Source organism: Ascaphus truei, chromosome 7, assembly GCF_040206685.1.
Source record: "Ascaphus truei isolate aAscTru1 chromosome 7, aAscTru1.hap1, whole genome shotgun sequence".
Lineage (NCBI taxonomy): Eukaryota > Metazoa > Chordata > Amphibia > Anura > Ascaphidae > Ascaphus > Ascaphus truei.
In genome coordinates, this window is record NC_134489.1 from 83165632 (window position 1) to 83188560 (window position 22929).

At 37.2% G+C, this 22929-nt stretch overlaps 1 protein-coding gene across 1 annotated transcript in view; it reads right to left on the reverse strand.

Annotated features, from left to right (window-relative positions):
* Positions 1 to 6759: 6759 nt before the first annotated feature.
* Positions 6760 to 22929, reverse strand: part of PSMD14 (proteasome 26S subunit, non-ATPase 14) — a 52496-nt gene continuing 36326 nt past the window's right edge. The window contains exons 7-11 of the mRNA XM_075609251.1: positions 14524 to 14631; positions 9893 to 9967; positions 9537 to 9662; positions 8490 to 8552; positions 6760 to 7556 (exon numbers count right to left, since the gene is read on the reverse strand). Coding sequence (XP_075465366.1) covers positions 7458 to 7556; positions 8490 to 8552; positions 9537 to 9662; positions 9893 to 9967; positions 14524 to 14631 — 471 coding nt within the window. The 3' untranslated portion in view covers positions 6760 to 7457. The remainder of the gene's footprint in view (positions 7557 to 8489; positions 8553 to 9536; positions 9663 to 9892; positions 9968 to 14523; positions 14632 to 22929) is intronic.

Consider the following 22929-nt stretch of genomic DNA (forward strand, 5'->3'; position numbering starts at 1 on the left):
TCTGCTTCACAAAGGTTTGATCACTTTTTCTTGGGAGAAGAGATTGGCCAATTGACACTATGCAGCAATCAGAGAACACTCACTTTTGATCTTGCTGCATAGAGAGCTTATGAGACGATTCTTACTATTGGTTAACTGCTGACAGTAATTTAATTAGATAGGCATTAATTAGGATAATCACCTGGCTCCCGGTCGCTGGGATGGCAAATTGAACTAGAGTTTATTGTGAGCAACATAACAAAATGTATGTGTGTGTTTCTGTATATTGTAGGCATTTATCTCACCTTTACCATTTTAGCCACGGCTTTAAAAGAGGCATCAGAAGATGTGTTAAGAATTAGGCTCTCTTTAGTGTGACACTTTGTAGATCTACTTATTTTTTTTAATATGGGAAATATATTATGGTTGAATTGGTTAGGTGCAAATTGTTACATCATAGCCACTGCAATTACAGACTGGTCAATGTGATAATGTTTGTGTGATAATAATCTCAATACTTTCATCTCTTATCTGCAAGCACTGATTCGAAATCACCTTGAAGAAGTAGGTTGCAGCTGCTGGGCTGTGTGATCTCAGGCGAGAGGGACAACATTGAGTCCTTGGATAGGATTTGAAATAATCATAAGCTGCTGACTTGAAGTGGCTTGATGCATTTGTAGTGATGTTTACGACATCTTTGATAACTAAATATTTAATCGGAATCCCTAATGATTAAGATTATGAAGAAAGAAAAAAACCAGACCTGTACACTACCAACCTGCATTTTAAATTGGCATAGAGATTTCTTGGTATGCAAAGTTTTTTTTTTTTTTTTTTTAACATTAGCAGTTGTATGACAGTAGATAATGCACCAGTGACTAGATACTTTTTTTTTTTTAATGTAACCTCAGTGAAGATCAATTTACTGTAGTACCACTCAGTGTATCCCATTAACATGCAAAACTATTTTATACACACATGATGTTTTACATAATAACTTCTTTCCAACCCTTTGTAATACACGAATACCCAACTATGTTAATTTATATCTAAAGAATATCAATTTGAATCCAAAATGTACAGGATGTAAAGTAGAATTTTTTTTCCTGTTTTGAGACAGATCTATTTGATCAGATACTATTACATGTACACTGTATAATTTGTGTGTGTATACACCTTTTCCTCTCTCTACACTGTATTAGCCATTGAATCCTTTGTATATCAGTATTGCTTGGCCTGAAGAAGAGAGGCGAACTCTCGAAAGCTTGTCCTATGACATAAATTGTTAGTCCAATAAAAAAAGGTATCACCTAATACTGAAGAACTCATTTATTCTGCACTATCGCAAGTGGACTAACACGGCTATTTTCAGCTTTATATATATTAATATACATACATACTCTGATGATGCGTAGAACAACATTCCAGGTTCATGAACCATATAACAACCAGTTTTCCTGCTGGGTGAGAGTTTGCTTCCTTTACCTTTGCTTTGAGATCACAAGCTGATTTAGAACATCTTCAACATTCTTATGTATGAAACCCTGTGCTTGTTCCATGGGGTTCTCTGGAGGAGAGATGGATATGAACAGGTGCCGGGAGATTTACATTCTCAAACAACCACACAAAAGATTTCTACTGTCTATTCCACGCTGGGGTTTTAATTGACCAGAAAACAAGTTAGCTGGTTGCAACCGTCAGTAACGGCAACAGTGAATGATCTGCTCAGAATTGTGGTAGTGTACTAATAATGTGTCAGTTTTATATGAATGGAGGTGATCCACAAAAATATGTTTTACTTGATCCAATGTACACATACAGCTTGTGTCCTTTTCATTAAATCTCACATACAGTAATTGGTAGTGCCCAAGTCTTAATTATCATTTTGTCCACTATTAAATTGCATGGCTGAGTGGAGCTTCTGAGTACATTTGTACTGATGGATATTAGAATTCTGATCATTCAGAGGGGACCCTGAAGGGGAGGAGTCAGTTCAATTAATGAAGTGTAAATTAGGTAGAAAACATATTTGCCTTGGGGAGGTGAGAGGAAATGTAGATCATGCCAATGAAACTGTACATTCTTCACAGTGTACCTTTTTAACTACATCTGTTGAAATTATAATAGTGGTAACTTGAACTCTTGTAAAAATACACTGTATAAAGTATAATCTAATTAACATTTTTTTTTTCCTCCGGAAAGAGCTTTGACAAGTGACAATAAAATGCTTGCAGCTGATGTTAAAACAAAGAATTTCAGCAATAGCATTTTAAAAACCAGACTTAAACTGGATTTCCATCACCTTCCACTAGTCACTGAATACTTTTCTTCCGGCTATTTCAGTGCATATGTGACACTTTAATACTTCTCAGAAAATGTTGGTAAACACCGAAAATGAGTTTCCACTGTCCCAATACTATCATATGTAGAGTTGTTTTCTTTAGCCATGTATAATTCAATTCCACATGCTAACGATAGACATCAATGCACAGTGTGTAATAAGATATGTACCTGTTTGGACACTTGTTTTAAAGAACAGTTCCCCCTGTGAGACATAATAGTAGCTTGAAACACCCATTGTGTTTTTATTGTTGTAACATTCAGTGTTAAAGCTTATGAGTACAATTAATTAGTATATTCGAGTCTGCACTAGTTCCACAACATGGAGGCCGCTTTGCTATTGTTTCTGGAACAATAATTTTAATATTTCCGAAAGGAAAAAAAAAAAAAGCAACCTAACACTTCAATGTGTTTCTTCATCGCTATATCATATTGCAGGAATAGTGCACCTGTTTTATATCAGGGACGTTCTGTTACATCATTACCTTGATTATGAATGTAGCAAGATTAAAACACTGCTTTGCTTTTATCAGCAGCCCATCAGTGAAATTAAATATTACTTACAATGTATGCTAATTGGCATTGTATTGTATGTCTTTATTTATATAGCGCCAAGTGTACTCAGCGCTTCACAAAGAATACAGTACAGGGAATTATAATTATACAATAAGTGCAGCAAAATCAGACAAGAAAGGAAATCCCTGCCCCGAAGAACTTACAATCTAAGAGGTTTAATGGGAAACTTACAGAGACAGCAGGTGAGGGAGTAAGTGCTGTAGATGGCAGTGCTTGGTCACAATGGGTGGTAGGAGTGACTGAGTGTGGGACATTAGCCATGACTATGACTTGCTGCACAAGGAGCCCTGAAAAATGTACGTTTGTGTCTATTGCATAGCATTTACAATACTTGTGCATGGTGCACAGCACCCAAGTGTGAGACATTATGTAAAGTGTAAATGGCAGCAGACAACCAGAAGCAGTGTTGCCAGGAAATCCGCCTCTTCCTGTTGCTATTGCTCGGTTCTCTCTCCTGATAAATAGTACCTTTAGAGTGACTTGGCTTTCTGAAATTTGGTGTTACCTTGATCAATTTGGTGTTGGCAGTGGACATGACAATGATAGTAGTGTGGTATTCCTTTACATTGTACATGGGTAGGGATGAAAGTAAGCCCACAAAAAAGGTGATATGTAAGATGCTTAGTTCCATTCCAGTTTAGAAGAACTGACTTTATCAACAAATAATTGGCAATGGAGAATACCTGACTGGCCAACTATGGTTGCAACATGTAATTGGTAGGTAGTAAGTATATTTTTTACACCTATTCTTAGCAAGTTATGTATTTATAAAGAAATCAATAGTATACATTTAATCTGCTGGAGGTTTTCTATGGCTTTAATCCATCAACAAATTGCAGCATCATCAAATGTCAATATATACTGTAACTTATTGCAGACACATCCATGTATGCTTTGTATGACTCCTGATGAAATCGATGAGATGAAACGCGTAGAGTGACGTCTGTACTACTGGCCGGAACCCCTAGAAGCCGATGACATCACTTCCTGTGCAGTTGGAACGCAAACCAGTGACACGCACGCCACGGAAGGAGGGGAACCAGATACACCATCTATCCGGCTGCTGAGATCCACTGCGTGTGATCGAAATGCTTTTAAACTTTTGAAATCATGTGAGTGTAATACCTTTCACTTACCTTTTATAAATTCTTGGTATACAGTCTGCGCTATGTCCAGTCTTCTTTTCTAAGGTCTCTTGGATTCTATATGGGGCTGAGATTGATTTCCTGAATACAGTGTGACATCCATACTCTGGGAAAGATACCTTTACGTGCCTTTAACCTTCTCACACTTGTGAGTACATCTGCATTAGATCAGCCAATTTATTTAATTTGTCACAGCAATATTGCACTATCTATATACATTTTTGTTTTCACATATCCCTGCGCTTCCCGGAGATTCATCCATGCTTTGTTTGTGCCATGTTTAACAAATTCCTGATTCTGCCATGTTAAATGTGTGGTCCTATCCATGGAATTGTAACATATCACAAATACCAAACCTACTAGTTAATATAATATGTATTGATGGAGTACATGGGACTGAACTGACATTTGCTTGGCAAGACTTAATTTGCTGAATTACACCAATGGCCATTTATATTCAATAGCCACCTACCCTAAATTTCACTCAGCATTGTATGGAGACCCTCAAAACTCCAGGCACACCTCAAGAAACAAGTATGCATTTACTTTGTGAAAGATCCTCCCTCCCCACATCAGGTCAACATTGCCCTGAAAATGCCTCTTGGGTCACAATTTCAGATCTTCCACAAATGAAAGTGAGCGATATGTTATTCCTTGAGGAATGCATTTAGTCTTGATGATTTATGGTACTATCCGGCATTCTTGGATCATTCAGACTGTTTCCAGCTAGTGAAGAATGAGGACACTAGAATTTCTACAGGAGGGCCTGGGCTAGTAGCCACATACTTTTGTATTTGCTTATTAACTGAATTTGGGAGCATATGAGGTTGGCTTAATTTTACATGAAGGCACCTGGAAGCAGCAGTCAGCACAGATTACCTTTTTGTTTGCATTTTTTTTTATACTTGCTTTAAAAGATATACTCTTGCCCTTCAGTGGATTTGTAAAAATCAAATGTTTCTTTAAGTGCCTGGAAGGTCAAAACAGAGCCATCCCCACAGCAGCCTGAGGTTCTCGGTAACCTCAAACTCTAGATAAGAAAACAATATTTTGTATTTTTTTAACAAAAAGCAGGACATGCTCGGGGGACAAAATACTAGAATTATATGCATTAAATTCCCATAGGCACATTCCGGTTGTGATTTGCAGTTTTAAATACTGTGTGCAATGGGCCTCAAACATTACCCCAGTTTGGTCATTTAGATGCCCTTAGATTTTTTTTTCCCAGAGGCAATGACATGCAAAACGCAATGAAATAGGCACCATATTTTAAAGTAGCAAAACATGTGAAATCTTGTTTGTTTTTTAATAAAGCAGTTCTGTAGATGATACTTACTGCATTTAATTTTTTTTTTATTCAATGCAATTTAATGAGTTTTAAAGCATCCTTTGATTTCTATAGCAGGCTTTATCCCACCTCCCAAGCAGTACAAGATCTTTGCAATACTTTTCAATTTGTAATAATTTGTTCACAATATTCCCAGACGTTTGAGCTGCAAACTAACAATAGATAATGTTACCTTAGTAATATAAGGATATATTGTAGCTGCTGAGTTACACTGACGAGGAGCTGCCATTGTTAGTAACGCCATCAGGATTTTTACATATAAACAGGAGCACCAAATGATTGCCAGCTTAGGTAAGAATGTAGAATTATACCTTGTCACATGCTTTACATATACAAATAAAAAATATAAAAAAGGGGAGGGGGGAGGGGGGGGCGGCATCAGTATCATCCTATCGTGTTATTAAAAACTGGCGTTAACAGCATTCCATCAACAAATAGAACACTTACATTCAAGATAAGTTTTTAAAGCAGCATGAACATTTAGATTTTTTTAATTCAGTTTTTCATGGGAAAAGTGTGTTGGGTTCCAATTATAGTAGCATTATTTCAGGAAATCTTCTAAACACATGCAACCATGCAGAAAATGGTAAATGACAGGAATGTAAATTGAATACAGACTAAGTCCATCGTTTTTCAAATAACAACATTACTGTATCACCTTATTTATAAAGCATAACTTTTTAAAGCAGCAGTCCACGCTGGCATTTTTTTTTTTTCCCCTTTAATATGTGCATCATTACAATCCACACAGTGTTAAGTAATTAGCTAACTTGCTGATCGATCGGCGAAGATTCGGCTCAGGGGTTCACTAAATGGCTGTCGGTGCAGAAGTGGACTAAAGATGCAAAGTTCTGTGGGGAAGATCATGTGACAAGGCAGTCACTAGATACAATTGGTGCACTGCTAGAGAGGGGGCAGGGCTCAAAAAGGGGTGTGCAGGAGCCTGTTTCAGAAGAGGAAGGGGATGTGACTTTGTAAATGTTTGCTATAGAAACAAAAAATGCGTGTTACATAATACATAAAAAATGTCAGTTTAAAAAAAATGCTACAAGTATTTTCTCCTAGTACAGAACTGATTTTTTTTTTTTTTTTTTTTTTTTTTTTTAAGTAGAAGATTGCTTGGACTGCAGCTTTAACTTGTATAATTGGAACTTGAAAGTTGACATTTAACATTTTGTACTGTGAATACAACTTTATAGTAATTACTTAATAAAACATGTGAACTGTGTGATTTGTAAGCATGTTGTAGAAAAAGTGAAACTACACAAGAACAAAGGAGTACTGTATATGTGATGCTTTGTAGGGCTGAGAAATGGTACATTCACTGTAGTTGTATGAAAACCACTCCACAAAAGAAAGCAGAAAACCTCGTAGGTGTAGATGTATTTTATTATGCAACACAAAATACATTTGTGGTACTGATTTTTTTTATTTCAAATAATCAAATGGAAAAACGTAATAAAATTTGCCCTGATGTATTCTTTTACTACTTGCAATCTGTAAAGACCCTGACATATAGGAACAGAAGTAATTGCACAACAGAGACTGAAAGGTGTTACTGCGCTGCTCCCAGATTGCAAATTATGCCAGGTGTCCTCCATTTAAAGCAGCAGTTCACGTTATTGGATGTCTTTGAGTCACCTGTAATTGAGTGTACAGCTGCAGAATGTGCATTCTCTGATGTCACTGAAGCAATGCAAAGGTCTCAAATCAGCCATATTAACACAAAGATGAGGCTAAAATAAAGATCATGGCTGCATAGATTATTATTCCAGCATCACAGCTTGGTTCAACTGGGTATATCCCCATAGCTACACCATACTTCCTTGGATCAGATTGAGGCCTATTTCTTTTCACAACCTTAGTGTCAAAATGGCCAGAGATTTAAAAAAAAAAAAAAAAAAAGGTTTTAAAACAAGCTAATGAGAATCTCCTTTATGCAGCTGTATATAGAGATATATGCAGGTATATGACAACCTGTAACATGGACTTTTCCCCCCCCACAAATCTGCGGCTTTTCTGGATCTGAATGTTACAAACAATAGACATACAGAGACCATTTCAATATATTATTTAAATACAACAGTGTCCAACATAGCTGCTAAACACTGAACAATATTGGAGGTCATCAGAACATCCACATGTTCCTCCAAATGACGTTTGGGATCCTAAAGAGGGGGCGAAAAAAACGTTTTACAATGATAGCCAAAAAAAAGACATTTTATTCTGCAATTGTTAGGCTCAAATTGTACAGAAAATCACCATTTTTATGAGAAGTAACTGCAATGCAGCACTTTAGCTGGTCTTCGTACAAAAGCAGGATTATTTTGTTTGTAGGAAGTTTGTGTTTAGACCGTATAAGAAAAGTACCTGAATGTTCTGTGTAATAAGTGAAGATCAATCAAACAAACTCAAATCACATCTACAACCGCAGTTCTTTAAGCAGACCATCCTTACATTCTACTCACTCTCCAGGATTCAGTTGGGTATTGCATTTTCTCTAATGACTTCTCAAGCTTAAAAGCAGTAATCCTAGTGGCCCTGTTTATTTAGAATTGTTTTTATAACATAGCATGGAGGCAAGGGGTTTCCGGAGCTGAACCCAATTAATTTCAGCTCCAGGAACCCCGTTTCTCGTGATACTTACCTCCGCATTTGGTGCTGGTGGTCGCACCGGTTGAGCTTCCTGGGGTTCTCGTAATGGCAGCATTCAAAGCTCCCGTGTCCCTCGGGCCAATAGAAAGCCGTGACGTCAACAGGAGCGGCTTCCTATTGGCCCGCGTGACCTTTAAACAGCGCTGAGTTACTGGCACCCCTTACAGAGTTAAGTATCTCGGGGTGCAGGGGATCCTCGGAGCTGAAATGAATGGGGTTAAGCACCGGAGACCCCTGCTTAAATGCGTCATAAAAATAATAAATAAAAGCGGTCAGCTTGGATTGCTGCTTTAGGATGCCAATCTTAAATCCTATGACACTATCAACATCTAACCTTATTGGATCACTATCTAGCAGTGCTTTATATATTCTCCACATTGTACTGTCCCACACCATGCTGGATAACTGTCTCATTGTCTTACAGAAAATTATTTACAATTTCTTACCTGCTTCCCAACATTTTTGATAGCAAGTTGCTCTGGTGTCATCTTATCTTCTTCTTCTACAGCCTGGAGGAGAAAACAGGTCATTAAAATATTTAAGACCATCGGTTTAAAAAAACAAAAAATAAAACAAACACACCAAAGATTGTTGAAAAGATTTTATATCACAATTGCAAATGCATTTGGTACAATATGCATTAATTATAGTTTTAATATCGGAACATTATTTACAACGTAAACCATTTTGAATCTGCGCTGCATGGCTTTGTCACAACCTTTACAGATACTTAAGACTTCGAATAGGGAATTAACAATAAACTTGTAGACGTACCCAGCTGTCTTTTCTTACATTTGTGTGCAACTCCAATTAATGAAGTATATTCTAATCAAGTCTGACAATGCTAAAGAAGTCTGAATGTGTTCTTCCTGCTAAAGACAAACAATTACTAATATATGCCCAATTGAAGCGACTGCTGGGTTTTCACTCACAAGTAATTCAAAGCTAACTAGATCCATTCTCAATGCCATGCCTAACACCCACTCTGCCACACTGGCAGCAGTCACATTGGGGGGAAAAAAGCCTGAAATGACAACACAAGCTACAGGCTCAGTTACTAATCAGTTCCCACTGCATGGCAAGTTGAATTTTCTTGTAATGATATATGTAAATGGTATTCAGTAATGATCTAACAAAAAAATAATTGTATCTTTAACCACTTCACTGTTGATCGGGGTAACAAAACTCAACATGTAGAATGGCACCTTTAGCATTGGAGGGGAATGTTCTTCAGGCGCAAGCCAAATTGATGCAAAGGAAAGAATATAGATTTAAAAAAAAAAAAAAATTTAAAAGAAAAGGAGATGTCAAACAATTTTCCAAGGTAACAAGAACAGCAGACACTGGGATTTAAACCTGGGTCACCTGCTTCAAAAGGCAGTGATATCACCACTGAGCTACTCGTTCACTACTGTATGCAGAAGTATATGTCATGATGCTGCAAGTTACAATGATATTTGTTCCATGAAGACAGAATTAACACGTCACCTTACCTTGTTGTAATTCTTTGCTAGCTCCAACATCTCTTTCACTACGTTTTCATTGAGTTTACAGTGTTCACTGTAGTCTTGAAGTGTCAACCCCTCCATCCAACTCTTTTTATGCAAATTTAACAACATCTGCAAAAAACAACAAGTGTGAATTATTCAGAACCCTCAAATACTATATTTTCACATTACAATGCCAACGTTTTTTCTAAGAAAAGTAAATATCTAGTTGCAATATTGCTTGTTCAAATACCAATATGGAAACAGTTATAGGCTTATTAATCATAATATGAATAAATGCATATTTACACATACATAACTATAAATCTATAAATAATAGACAAGCTGCAGGAATGTCCTACCTTTTGTTCCAGTTCATTTTTTCTGTAGTTGATGGTAATGGAGTAGTAATGTCGGTTCAAACCATGAATGAGAGCCTTAAACAAAAAAAAAATAATGTAAAGGGAGAGCTATCAAGCAAAATAAATTCAACCAATATACAGAAAACCCTGATTTCAACATATTTCACAATTTTTAGTGTTTAGATTTTGTTCTTGGTGGATGAAGAGACATGTATGGAACCGGTTGGCTCAGATTTATCTGCCTGTGTGCCATTTGAGCACTGCATGTTTCTGTATTTCACTTTTCAATACATGTTCTGGAAGAAAATATATATTCTTCCCTTTTTTTTAGCCACTTCAGAATGCGGAGCCTGGAGTGCACTGCAGAAGGCAGGTTGTTGAGTTACTGAAGTAGGTGTTGTGACAATAATGGTTAGCTGTGAAATAGTTGCTCAGCATAAAAAAAACCCACTATATATATTTTTTTTCTTTTGACTAGGAGCATACTTTTCTCATGTAACAGGAGTCTACATTTTACTGGTGTCTACTGGAGATATTGGGACATTCAGCTCTACAACAATAGACAAAGAGGCCCCTATGCTACACCCAATATGAAACATTATTTAGTTCATTACTATCTACTTAATTTCTGTTCTTCTCATAAATATGGGTAATTTAGTTCAATCCTTTGGCCAAAACATTTCAAGTCTGCAACCACGTCACGGTAGACCCTTCTCAGCAAGTCCTACACTACCAATTTTATATGGTCTTTTGTATTTCTTCCACTGCATAGAGAGAAGAGGAAACAAAACACTACAGCTAACAGCATGGGATGCGTGACATGTATGCAGTGACTAAAATGAAGAAGCACTGGGAGTGTATGTGTGTGTGTGTATATATGTAGATGTGTATGTATGTATATGTGTATGTCTTTCGTGATGTTTTCATTTGAACCTGTATTGCTGAATGAATTGCCAATCCTGTACCCGATTGCTTCATTGTCCAACAAGTAAGTGTCCATATTTTGTCTGTTATTTGTGCCATCTTGTGTGTTCTCCTTCTTTAAGGAATAAACTATATTTATTATATCTAAGTCGTGTTCAATTCAACCCAGATATTTTGTGTATATTATAACCTATCACTAGCTACCATGGTTCCATATCTAAAGTCACGTGCTCACTTGTGTGCTGTTCGTGGCGGTGGTATATTGTGACGGCTTGAGGAGATACACAACTCATTTGAGGGACCTCTGAGTGGGTGAAGAGTGGGGCAGCTTGCGTCTGTGTATAGATCCTTGATCCTGTAAGAGGGGATATTGTCCATTTGACGGACCTTTGCGGAGGTGAAGAGTGGGTGCACTTGCGAGCGTCGGTATTAACCCTTGTCCCATATGCATGTCGCGTGCTAGCAGAGAGTCGTACGTGACAACCCCTAAGTAAGTGCTATATCTTGCCTGTTATTTGAATCATCTTGTGTGTTCACCTTTCCAAGGAATAAACTATCTTTATTATATCTAAGTCATGATATAATGGCATTCAACCCAGATATTTTGTGTAGATAATAACCTATCACTAGCTACCGTGACAGTGTTGGTTCTAATCTGGAGCTCAGTAAATAAGCCTAACACCACCCTAACTCCTGTTACTAGTTTTAAATACCTGGGCATATGGTTTTACTCCCACTTAACATTCGGGATGCACATTGATACCCTGACAACCAAGACCTATGCCAAACTAGGGGTACTTTACAGGAACAAATCCTCCCTAAATCTCCTGGTCAGAAAACGTATCGCACAGCAGATGCTAATGTCAATTATTGACTATGGAGACATAGTATATGGCTCAGCACCTCAAACCCACCTTAGCAAACTTGACACCCTCTACAATTCAATTTGTCGTTTTGTTCTCCAATGCAACTATAACACACATCACTGCGAAATGCTCAAAGAACTAGATTGGTCATCACTCGAGTCTAGGCGCAAAGTTCACCTTTCCTGTCTTGCCTTCAAATTCTTTATGGGCAAGCTACCCAGCTACCTGAACAAGCTCCTCACCCCTACCACATGCAGCACCTATCACCTGAGATCAGACTCCAAGAGATTGTTCATGGTCCCAAGGCTCAACAAAGTATCCGGCCGCTCCTCCTTCTCTTACCGTGCACCCCAAAACTGGAACAACCTACCAGAGACTCTTACATCCACCACCAGTTTAAGTTCTTTCAAATCTAAGGCTGCCACACATTTTAATCTGGTCTGTAACTGTTTCATTCGCCCATAATATATATTATCTTTAACTGTGCATGCAATGTCTTGTATATAATGTATACCCTGCTCATTTATGTAACTGTATTTGTAACCATGTATTATTTGTCTTAACTCTGTGCCCAGGACATACTTGAAAACGAGAGGTAACTCTCAATGTATTACTTCCTGGTAAAATATTTTATAAATAAAATAAATAAGTATGTGTGTATATGTATATATGTATGTGTGTGTATGTAGATATAGATATATATGGTTTGGGTTTTGAACTTGCTAAGACTGTGTATGATATTCAGTTCTAGATTCAATTAGCAGTTGCTAGATCAGTGGTTTCCAACCTTTTTTTGGTTAAGGAACCCAAAACCATCTCTAATAGCAACTCTGTGTTTAGATGCATTGTAAATTATTCTGTATTTGATACAATTTTCAAATTACCAGAAAATTGCAGGGAACCTTTTAGGGATGCCCGTGAACCCAAGGGTTCCTAGGAACCCTGGTTGAGAAACACTGTGCTAGATGTTTTTGGGAAGCGAATAATTTTCTAGAACCCAGGTACTTCAGTCCTTGCAATTGCCACAATGTGAACCTTTTCCACAGTAAATTACACATGAATGCATGGTGTTGGTGTGTCCTACATCATGTAACAAACATCTGCCCCACAATCTCCTGTGGACCCAGACATTTTGATAAACCCTCAACAAAGCATATCCCAAAAGCTCCTTAAATACCAAAAGATGTTATTAAACCATTACAATTCTACAACGAAAATTGATGTCAGTACAGTATTTACAATTTGCAAACCACTAACTTTACATGTAGTCTTAAAAACATGTTAATTTACGAAAAATGTTCTGATAAAAACTTGTATCAAGCCAAATAGATCAGTTTCTTGCATTAGACCCATAGGCAAAATTGACAGCATTTTAAGTTGAAATAATTGAGAGATCCTAAAAATAGCTAAAGATTTTAGCTTGGCAAAAAGCAGATTGTTGTTGATCTACAATTAGTGAAAACCTGTGGTGGAAATAGAATAGGCTGTAATCATTCTGGTTTCAGTCGTTCAAGCTACTTAACCTTTTTCAAAAAAAAAATAATGAAGGAGTATGATGCTATAGTGTTTACCAGGAAGGTCATTACATAAAGGCTAAAGGGTCCAGTAATATATTCTCTTGAAACTTGCAAGTATGGGCTTGTCCAGCCCAATCAAAAATAAGGGAAGTCTGTTTTATACTCATTAGACATTACGATTTTCAATGACCTTGACGGGGGAATCTTAGCATACACAATTTAATCATTTCTGATCTCACCTGTCTTATGATAGAAATATTTTGCAACACCAACATTTTGCTGAAAAAGTAGGTAGAATGAACGGAAAAACACAAAATAAAATACTAAGATACAGTAGGCAGGAAGCCAGACCTTACGTGAGACTTTAAAAACCACAAATCCCAGGACAATTGGCTCACAGTAAAACAAGGCAAGTCTATAATGTCAAAACCGGTGTAGGAAGCCAATTCTGTACACAGAAAATGTATTACTCTGGAACACACAATATTAATGCCTTTGTCATCAATTGACCAGTTGAGAGAAATTATAGGTGGACACTAAAGGTACTTTACAAAAAAAATACCATCAGGTTGCTCCAGATATTTTTGTGGCTGCAAAAAAAAAAAAAGTTGGAGGAAATATTTGTGCATTTACGTGAAACATGTAACAATCCACCAAAAGAATTGTTACTGCTGAGCAGCCTCATCATAAGGGATACCCAGAAAAGTATCCAACATCCTTCCAATATAGGTTAGCTCTAGGATATTGCAATAATATTTCAGATCTATCAGCTTTTATGTTCATATCCTATATCTCAGGTTCTGCTATTTTTTATGGACACAAATAACCTATGTTTATTCAAGGCTATAAAAACCTTATAGCTATTGCCAGGGCTTTTTTTCCCAGGGGGAATCCAGTTCCTGTAGCTTTTTTCATAGACCATGTGGTAAATTTTATAGCATTATTGTGATAATCTAAAAAAAAACATATATATATTTTTTTCCTAGGTTTTGAAAAACAATTATAATGTAATAATGATTATTAAAATAAAAAGATTCTAAATTATTTTCAAATGTCAATACATATGTATATAATTGCTAATGTCCAAGAATACACTCCCATTCCCCCCTCACATCAGAGTTCCCTCACCTTTTTTTCTAGGGGGGAGAAGAAAAAAAAAAGAAGAAAAAAAAGAACTGTTTTTTCGCAGTTTACTTTAATGCAACAAAGGTATTTGGGACCCCTTATCAGACATCGTGTATATATGTAAAGTGACTTGTTTCTGAAGAAATTGTAATCGGAAAACATCATTCATCCATTGCCTTTCCCAAAGGACAGAACTTACCTGTATGGATGGCTTGTTTAAGTGACCAAGATTTGAAGTTGTTTGCCTGGGTTCATGTCCCAAAACCATCATGTTCGCATTGATCAATCGGAAGGCATCAATAACGACCTGTAAAAAAAAATAATCAAAATCTCACATCAATTCCTTGTAGAACAGGAACGAACGCAAGAGCCAAGCAACAGTGGACAAGGCTTGATCGACTCATATCTGTCTTGGCTGTTAGCCAAACATTCATTTAATTATAATATTAATAAAAAAAGAACCCCCTGCTGATGAAGCCATCAGGACATCACCATCTTCTTGCAAAGAAAAGCAACACCAATTATTGCTTTTTCTGATATATAGGGCAACAATTTATGGATAGTTATTTTTAAACAGGTTACTGCATTAACTTTAATGGCTTCCATAGGTTTGACACCTAGGTCCTATCTCATCATCTTCAATGTCGGAAAGAGGCTAAATGTGAAAGTGAGCACAAGCTAAGGGACTGTGTTTACGGCCCAGTCTTGTCACATCAATTACACCACTAAGATACATGAAATGACAACAAAATTACAGTCCACAAGGAACTTTCCTCTTGCATTCCCTCCTAATCAGATGGCTTTTGTTCATCTCACCATTGATGCCTAACAACTGACAAACTGTTTTTGTGCATTTTTGCTTAATTACAGATATATCTTCTAACCACTTCAGTAGCCCTATAAATGGCTGGCAATGATGCAGAACTCATGCATCTCACTGTACCTTTCAGCATAATCAGGGTCAGCAAGTTGCTATCCCAAAAGCGGGTTCCTCTCCTATAAAGAATTTCTTAGCCACATACCTAAAAGTGTAAAAGTGGCCTAGTATGGGGGAAACAGCAGCTTCAAGCCATAAGGTGCAGTCTCATTCTGTTCTTATGAAGATCACATAGGACTCTAAAGAAACATTGTTTTTTTTCGAATGAAGCTACCCACATGCAAAACTAATATATGCGTAAGAGAGAAGATAATATTAAATATTTTGTTTCATGGCCCATTTGAATGCATACAAACTATTGTTATCAACTTTTAATTGGTTATGGTATTACTGTAAATGTATTATTAAGATGCATGTATTGGGTGCATACACATGTATATTTAACGATTTCATCTAAATACTTCTGTTTGCTCCATAGTGGGGTGACAAATATCAGAGGAATATTACATTAAAACCAACAGAGCTTAGCAAGATTCCGAACTAGAACTCACTTGCCAAACGCATTCTGTGCTTCATAAGCTTTTCCATTCCAATTTATTGTCATCTTCGTATGCTTTATTTGTCTCCCACAGATTTGAAAACCTTATGTACAACTTTTGGATTTGTTCCTGTTGTTATTTGCTAGGAAAAACACCCTATTAGCAGGGCTAACAGTTCACCTTTTTTTTAACGACTTCTCAAGTGACAATAAACCATGGAACAAGATATACCACTGATTTTTGTTGATCGTTAGAACATACAAGGATGCTATAGATTAGTACAGTACAAGCAGCTCTCTAATAATATTGAAATGCAAATACAATTCATTATATATATGAGATTCATGCTAATGTCAACTGATATTTACAGGTAAAACAATATTTTGTATTTGGAGGAAACATTTTGGCACCACAAAAATGAATGTTCTGCACAGTGTAATTACACAGCTCATCTCAGTAGACTCCCAACCCCCAAAATATTGTATGAGACGTGCCACATTTTTCGTGGAAGTACGCGAACCAAGCAAAACGTACCCTTTTTTGTGAAAATGTTTACATAAAATTGTGGAGCTTCACCACAATTCGGCAAGCATTAAAAGGCAATGCGCCTATACTGCCATTTTCGTGAAATTCTGACAAAATTGTTGAAATTTGCAAGATTCTGGTGAAATTGCTGGGAAAATGGCAATATTGGGGAAATTTAGCTCATAAATCAAGCAATATGACTGAGAAAATGTTAACACAAAAAAAAGCTCCTGAAAATTTGCGACATTCGCACATTGCACCTTAAAGTACTAGTGACAAACAGCTAGGACGTATTCCTAGCATGAACAATTATTTGATTCCCACTAACATCTTACTCAGTCGAATGACCATCAGGAAATACTTTCCATTGAAGCGTATGGTTTTACGCGGTATCACTTACAGTACAGCATGATAATCTTTAACAGGGAACAAAACAACATTCTACGCTACTGTGCAATGTATTATTTTGCAGCCATGAAGCTAAAAACACGGCAAGATAAGAATATCAGCTACAAAACATGGAAAAGCTTAACAGACTGCACAACATCAGTGCTTAGTGCACATTTTAAATTTAGACAGTACTTATCATATTATCCCCATATGTCACAATCTCTGACACAGAGCTTTATTTAATGGCTGTAAACTAGTGCTAAAAAGACAGACAAAACCTCTTCATCTAAATATCTAGACACAATGTCAAACAGTACTGTGTTTAGGGCACTTCATTCTGTATCTTATTCTGCTGTAGGATTACTGAAGCAATGTTTTCATAAGCAACCATTTTCATTCCAGTACATCTTCCCCTAACAATGCATGCAATGTATTTCTCTAGGTTGGCTACCTTTAATATGCTGTGTTATTATTCTTGCTGGCTCGAGCAATAGAAAACAAACTACCAAACCTAAGTAAGTAGTGCTACAGTTCTGAAAAGGGTATTCAACATCATTTTTTAATGTTCACCATGTTGTTTTGACAGGTTTCCAGATATCTAGGATAAATGGTTATTGCCTCTATTTTCAGTAAAATTATATGCTTGTTATTAAGCAGTTCAATGTGATTCTGATCCAGTTTCCAGACATCAGGTCATACAGAGCGACTCCTTACTATGCAGCCATTTACATCAATACATATTTCATCTTGTGTATCAGCAGGAGATTTAGAAAGTGTCAATAAAAGGAGTCAGGAAGGAGATGGGGGCACAGATTAGAATGAGATGTATCCAGTTGTGCATCTTCATGCCTCACTTTTTAAATCCTATTTATGGTGAAAAATTAGCCAAGTACGATGTGGCATAAACTTTAACAAACTGCATCAAATATCGGAATGTGTACATTTGACACAAACGCAAGAAGAAAATGAAGCAATGCATCAACACTATCTTCCCTGGAGTCTCCCGCAACATGGCTAAAATATATGAAACACATCCCAGGTACGATCACATTTATTGTATAAGGTTGGTCTTCATAAATTAAAGCTGCAGTTCAGGCAATATCCTGCATGTGTGTTTTTTTTTAATAAATCAGTTCTGTAGTAAGAAAAAACTACTTTTAGCATAGAGAGTGGGACTGTCAGGTTTTAGTACACCCAGGAAGACCATGAGAAAATATCAGAGAAGAGATGAGCGGTGTATACAGAAGAGATAAAACTGTCCTGAAAAATACCTGCAAGTAGAGAAGTATATTAAAGCTGCAGTTCAGGCAATATCCTGCATGTGTGTTTTTTTTAATAAATCAGTTCTGTAGTAAGAAAAAATACTTTTAGCATTTTCTGTTTTAAAAAAACAACAACTTTGAAAGACCAATTTTCTTGTATTCTATTTTAACAAGCATGCTTGTTCCTATAGCAACGATTTACATTCCCCATATTTAAAGATGTCGCCAAACTTTGCCGATCAATAGACAGAGAACGAATTGACCGGCAGCTATGCAGTACTTTAGGTAATTAGAGATTGCCCACATGAAACTATTGAAGTAAAAAAAAAATAGACTGAACTGCAGCTTTAAAAAGGGTGGGTCCAGAGTGCTCACATGGAAAAGCATCCCGTTAACGACTTATTGCCTACCTCCAACTAAACAATCTGTGACAAAGAAAATAATAAGAAAAAAGGAACAGGTTTATCATACAACCGAACACTCAACAACGGCAGAATTGTACGCGGATTTAACTGTAGCAGTGGTGAAAGGGTTAACCTCCTAAACCTGTCACTTTGGTTTTAGGAGCCAGCGCACCTTTAATGACCTGGCAGCAAACGGGTAAGGTGCAGTTCAACATACCAACATAGGCTCGAGTTACATTACGGTGAGCACACTGCCATGCAACACCTTCAGGACCACTTCGTAATGAATAGCTTCCCAAATGAAGGCATTATAAGCCTAATTTAAAAACAAAACAAAAAAACACAATTATCTACTGTTTCTGTTGCGGGCTAGCTACAGATGTAGCAGACTTCATTGCTCCCCCTTGTAACAGAACATATTGCTGTATAATACAGATCACACAGTTTCTATAGGACTCAACAGGCTCCCCCTTGTAACAGAACATATTGCTGTATAATACAGATCACACAGTTTCTATAGGACTCAACAGCAGTGATAATGTAGAATATCCCACCAGAAAGCATCAGCGGGAGCAATAACCTTTGCTACATCTGTATGTCACAATAACTACGTGGGTAAAGTAAGAAGCAATACTTCTATGAAGTGACCAAGGCAGAGCTATGCTGCAGATTCTACAAAGTTCCAGAGGTGGCCTAGAATGAAACTATTTGAGCCTATTCCTCATGGTAGAGAACTTTAGAACCGTGTCACAACTAAGAATGTGATCAGGAAGTAACAATTAGTAACAGAGTATGCAGTCCATCATTTTTCTGGGTTACAGATACTGAATAAGCAATACATTTGGAAAGATCATTTATACTCACTAATTGCAACCTAAACATCAGAGAATGTTAAAATGGAGAGCAGAGAAAAAGCATTCCATTTTTTGTGCGTACTGTTTATCACTGCACAATTATATTACCAACTGCACTACCCGCAAAGCTAGTCAAACAAGATTGAAATCTGTGTCAAACTTCTTGCTTTTTGTACCATTTTCATATAAATATCCGTGTACTTAACCGCCTTTTCCTTTCTGTACCCGACTTTATTTGATTTTAAATTACACCCAGCTAATTATGTGTGGGGAAAAACAAAAAGTTATAGGTTTCATTATTACTCTGCAAAGAGCACATGTACACACATACATGTGTATGTGTGTATGTGTATGTATGTATGTATGTATGTGTGTATGTGTGTGTGTGTGTGTGTGTGTGTGTGTGTGTGTGTGTGTGTATATATGCATGTGTGTATGTGTGTATGTGTGTATGTGTGTATGTGTGTATGTGTATGTGTATGTGTGTGTATACACACACACACACACACACACACACACACACACACACACACACACACACACACACACACACACACACACACACACACACACACACACACACACACACACACACCACCCCCTCCCCCCCACTGGATAGCCGAAACGTCGAGGGACAAATCATCACGTGCAAGTATGGGGTGTCTGCTATATCTACACATGCGTGTGTGTGCGTGCCTCTCCATAGTATTTTTCTTGGAAGTTCAAATAAAAATGGTATTTAATGTAGGAAAAAAAAGGCACATAGGAATTAACTGCCATCACTATAGCAACTGCCTTAAGGAAACTAGTATATACACAACAACCTGGAGTCTAAAATTAGAAGCAGTTTAAAAAAAAAAATGTGTGTATATACATAAGCCCGGCCATTTATCCTACATTCTCATTTCTGCAAAATCTAGTAATTGCTTTTTTGCACAGTGAGAAATCAAGTCCTCTTTTAGTGCATTATATCAAAATAAATAGATTCACTCATGCCCAGGACTCTAATGAGTTATGGGCGAAATAGGTGTTAATTATACCGCAGTAAATTCAAGGAAAATGCCCCAGTGGGAACTTAGAGACGTGTTCAAGGTGAAGGCTTTTCTTTGCACTGCCCTATTATTATTATTATTATTACTACTACTACAGTACTATTATAAATAAAAACAAAATAATGACAATTATGATGGATGCTTTTATTTTTATTTATTTTTTTAGAACGGCTGTTATTGCAGCATAAGCAGTAGGCCACGCACACCAAAAATATTTCTAAAGTTGCGCAACGGGTGACATTTATTTTTGAGTAAAAATACTGTGGAGCTGGACTTCTTGTTTACAAATTTACAGCTATTCTCCTTTAAGACTTACCTATGGTGTCCTCATAAATACAAAGGACGTGGGCAGCAAACACTACATGATGCTCAAGAGGAATTTACGTGGAGGTGAAAATGCTTGTTTTGCATACAGCAAAGAGGATGCAAGACAAAATGACAAATCATGGTTAATAAAATCGAACACTAGCACTCTGCAAAACAGGCAACACGTGGAGATTACGGACGCTTCAGGACTTTAGTATTTTACAAGTAGACAAAACAAGCACACTTAAGTAAGCAAAAGCCAAGATGAGGGGGAAATCTGTATTAACCCTTTATTGTCATAGGACACTACAGAGCAGGGGTGGCCAACTCCAGTTCTCAATGGCCACCAACAGGTCAGGTTTTAAGGATATCCCTGCTTTAGCACAGGTGGCTCAATCAGAATGACTGAGCCAATGGTCGAGCCAAATATGCTGAAGCATGGTTATTCCTAATACCTGACCTGTTGTTGGCCCTTGAGGACTGGAGTCGGCTACCCCCTGCTGCAGAGCATTGTCAGAATGCTTTGCAAACCTTCCACTGAAGGCCAGTCTTCTTGGCGGTGGAAGGGGTAATGAGCTCTGGAGAAAAGCATGTAATCTCCCAAATTCTAGCCTTCCATACAATCCTCGCTCAAATAATATTTGCGATCGTTTCACTTTTTCAAGCGCCTTGACACTTGAGGTCAAAGCTGCAAAAGGTAATTTACAACGAAACCATTTGCGCTTTGGCTAGCTTCGGGAACCCGCTTTTTATTATTTGTCATCACTGCATGAAATCGGCAGCAGATGATGGTTTATAATTTTGTAGGCTTGTTAAATTCATGTTAAAGGTCTGTTTTCTTGTTGAATACATTTTGTTCATCTAATGCTGCCTGTTTCATACCCTCAGTCTTTAATAGCACCTTTGGTCTACGCGCAACTCACAGATCAAAACAGAGGACCAAAATAGGGGCTGATGATGCTATTTACATGTGTGATTCCTGCTGTCTTCTTGTTAGTAGCTTTAATATAATAGAAGACCTTGTCTGTTTTGTAATTAACACATCTTTACTGGAGAGATATTTGGAAGTGATTGCTGTGAATATACTGGTTAGTAAAATAAACACAATCGCACACCATTTTCTGTTATCAGACAAATTTGTGAATTGTACACATACTCCAGATCAACAAACTGTGATATAACAGCCAAGAACAAGACACACATTAATACAGCTCTTTATTTTTCTGAAAATATGTATTTTCTCTGACCTTGCAAGTATAATTAGCTTGTGGGATGTGAGGTTTTTTTTTTTTGTACCATGGATGCTTTACTAATTGCAACTCTTGGAAATGGATACTAAATATTTGGAAGCTGCCAATAGAAAATAGAAGCTGCATCTTTTTTGTACATCTGTGTTCGTTTGAAGAATCATCATGGTTTGAAAAACAATGACTGAATTCCATATTTAATCTATACAAAGATGTCAGATTACTGACCCATAGATTGTGTTATTTACAATCATTTTAGTGAAAACAAATGAATGCCAGATTATTTTCAAACAATAATAAACACCTTCCTATTTTGGCTTCTTTTAAAGAAAAAAAATGTTTGGTTTCTTGTCATCTGCTTCATTTTAAGTCAGTCATTTTTAAGCACATTGGATCATTTATTAAGCGATGCTAAACCACATAGGCGCCTTACAATGCATTCACATGATTAGGCTGTATGGTGCCTTGCGGTTTAACAGCACTTAGTAAATAGGGCCCACTATGTTTTTCCAATAAAGCTTAATTTAAACAGGAGATTTAGAACTAAATTACGAAAACCATTATAACGTTTAGTTCAGCTACGTGGGAGTGGGGTTTTTAACCGATCAAAGAAAAATGATTACTAGTCTAGACTTTTACCTTTCTAGACATCAACCTAATCTTCTATTAGGGGCATAGCTATAGCCCGGGGACGCGCTCTCTGGCATATTTTTGCAGCAGGACTGGCACTTGGCTACTTTGCATGCGCGATCAGCATTTGCCGACCGCGCATGTGCGATCGGTGGTTGCCGGTCGTGCATGAGCAGCCAGCAACCGCCGATCGCGCATGAGCAGCCGGCAACCACCGATCGTTCATGTGCGAAAGACAAATGCTGATCGCGCATGCGCAATAGGAAAGAGCCGGTCACGCATGCGCGGCCAAACAATCGGGAACATTTTTCCGGGGGCCCGGCATGCCTTGCTATGCCACTTTTACTATGTAACTATATTTATCAAACAACCGCTAAACTGTGCATTCTAATTTAATCTTGCAAAAACTCTCAATTCTAAAATATGTCATTTATTAGTATAAAGAGGGAAGCTGCTAAATATAGTATTTGTTCCATATTATACAATACAGATTTTCTTCATTGAGAACCAAGGAGGAAA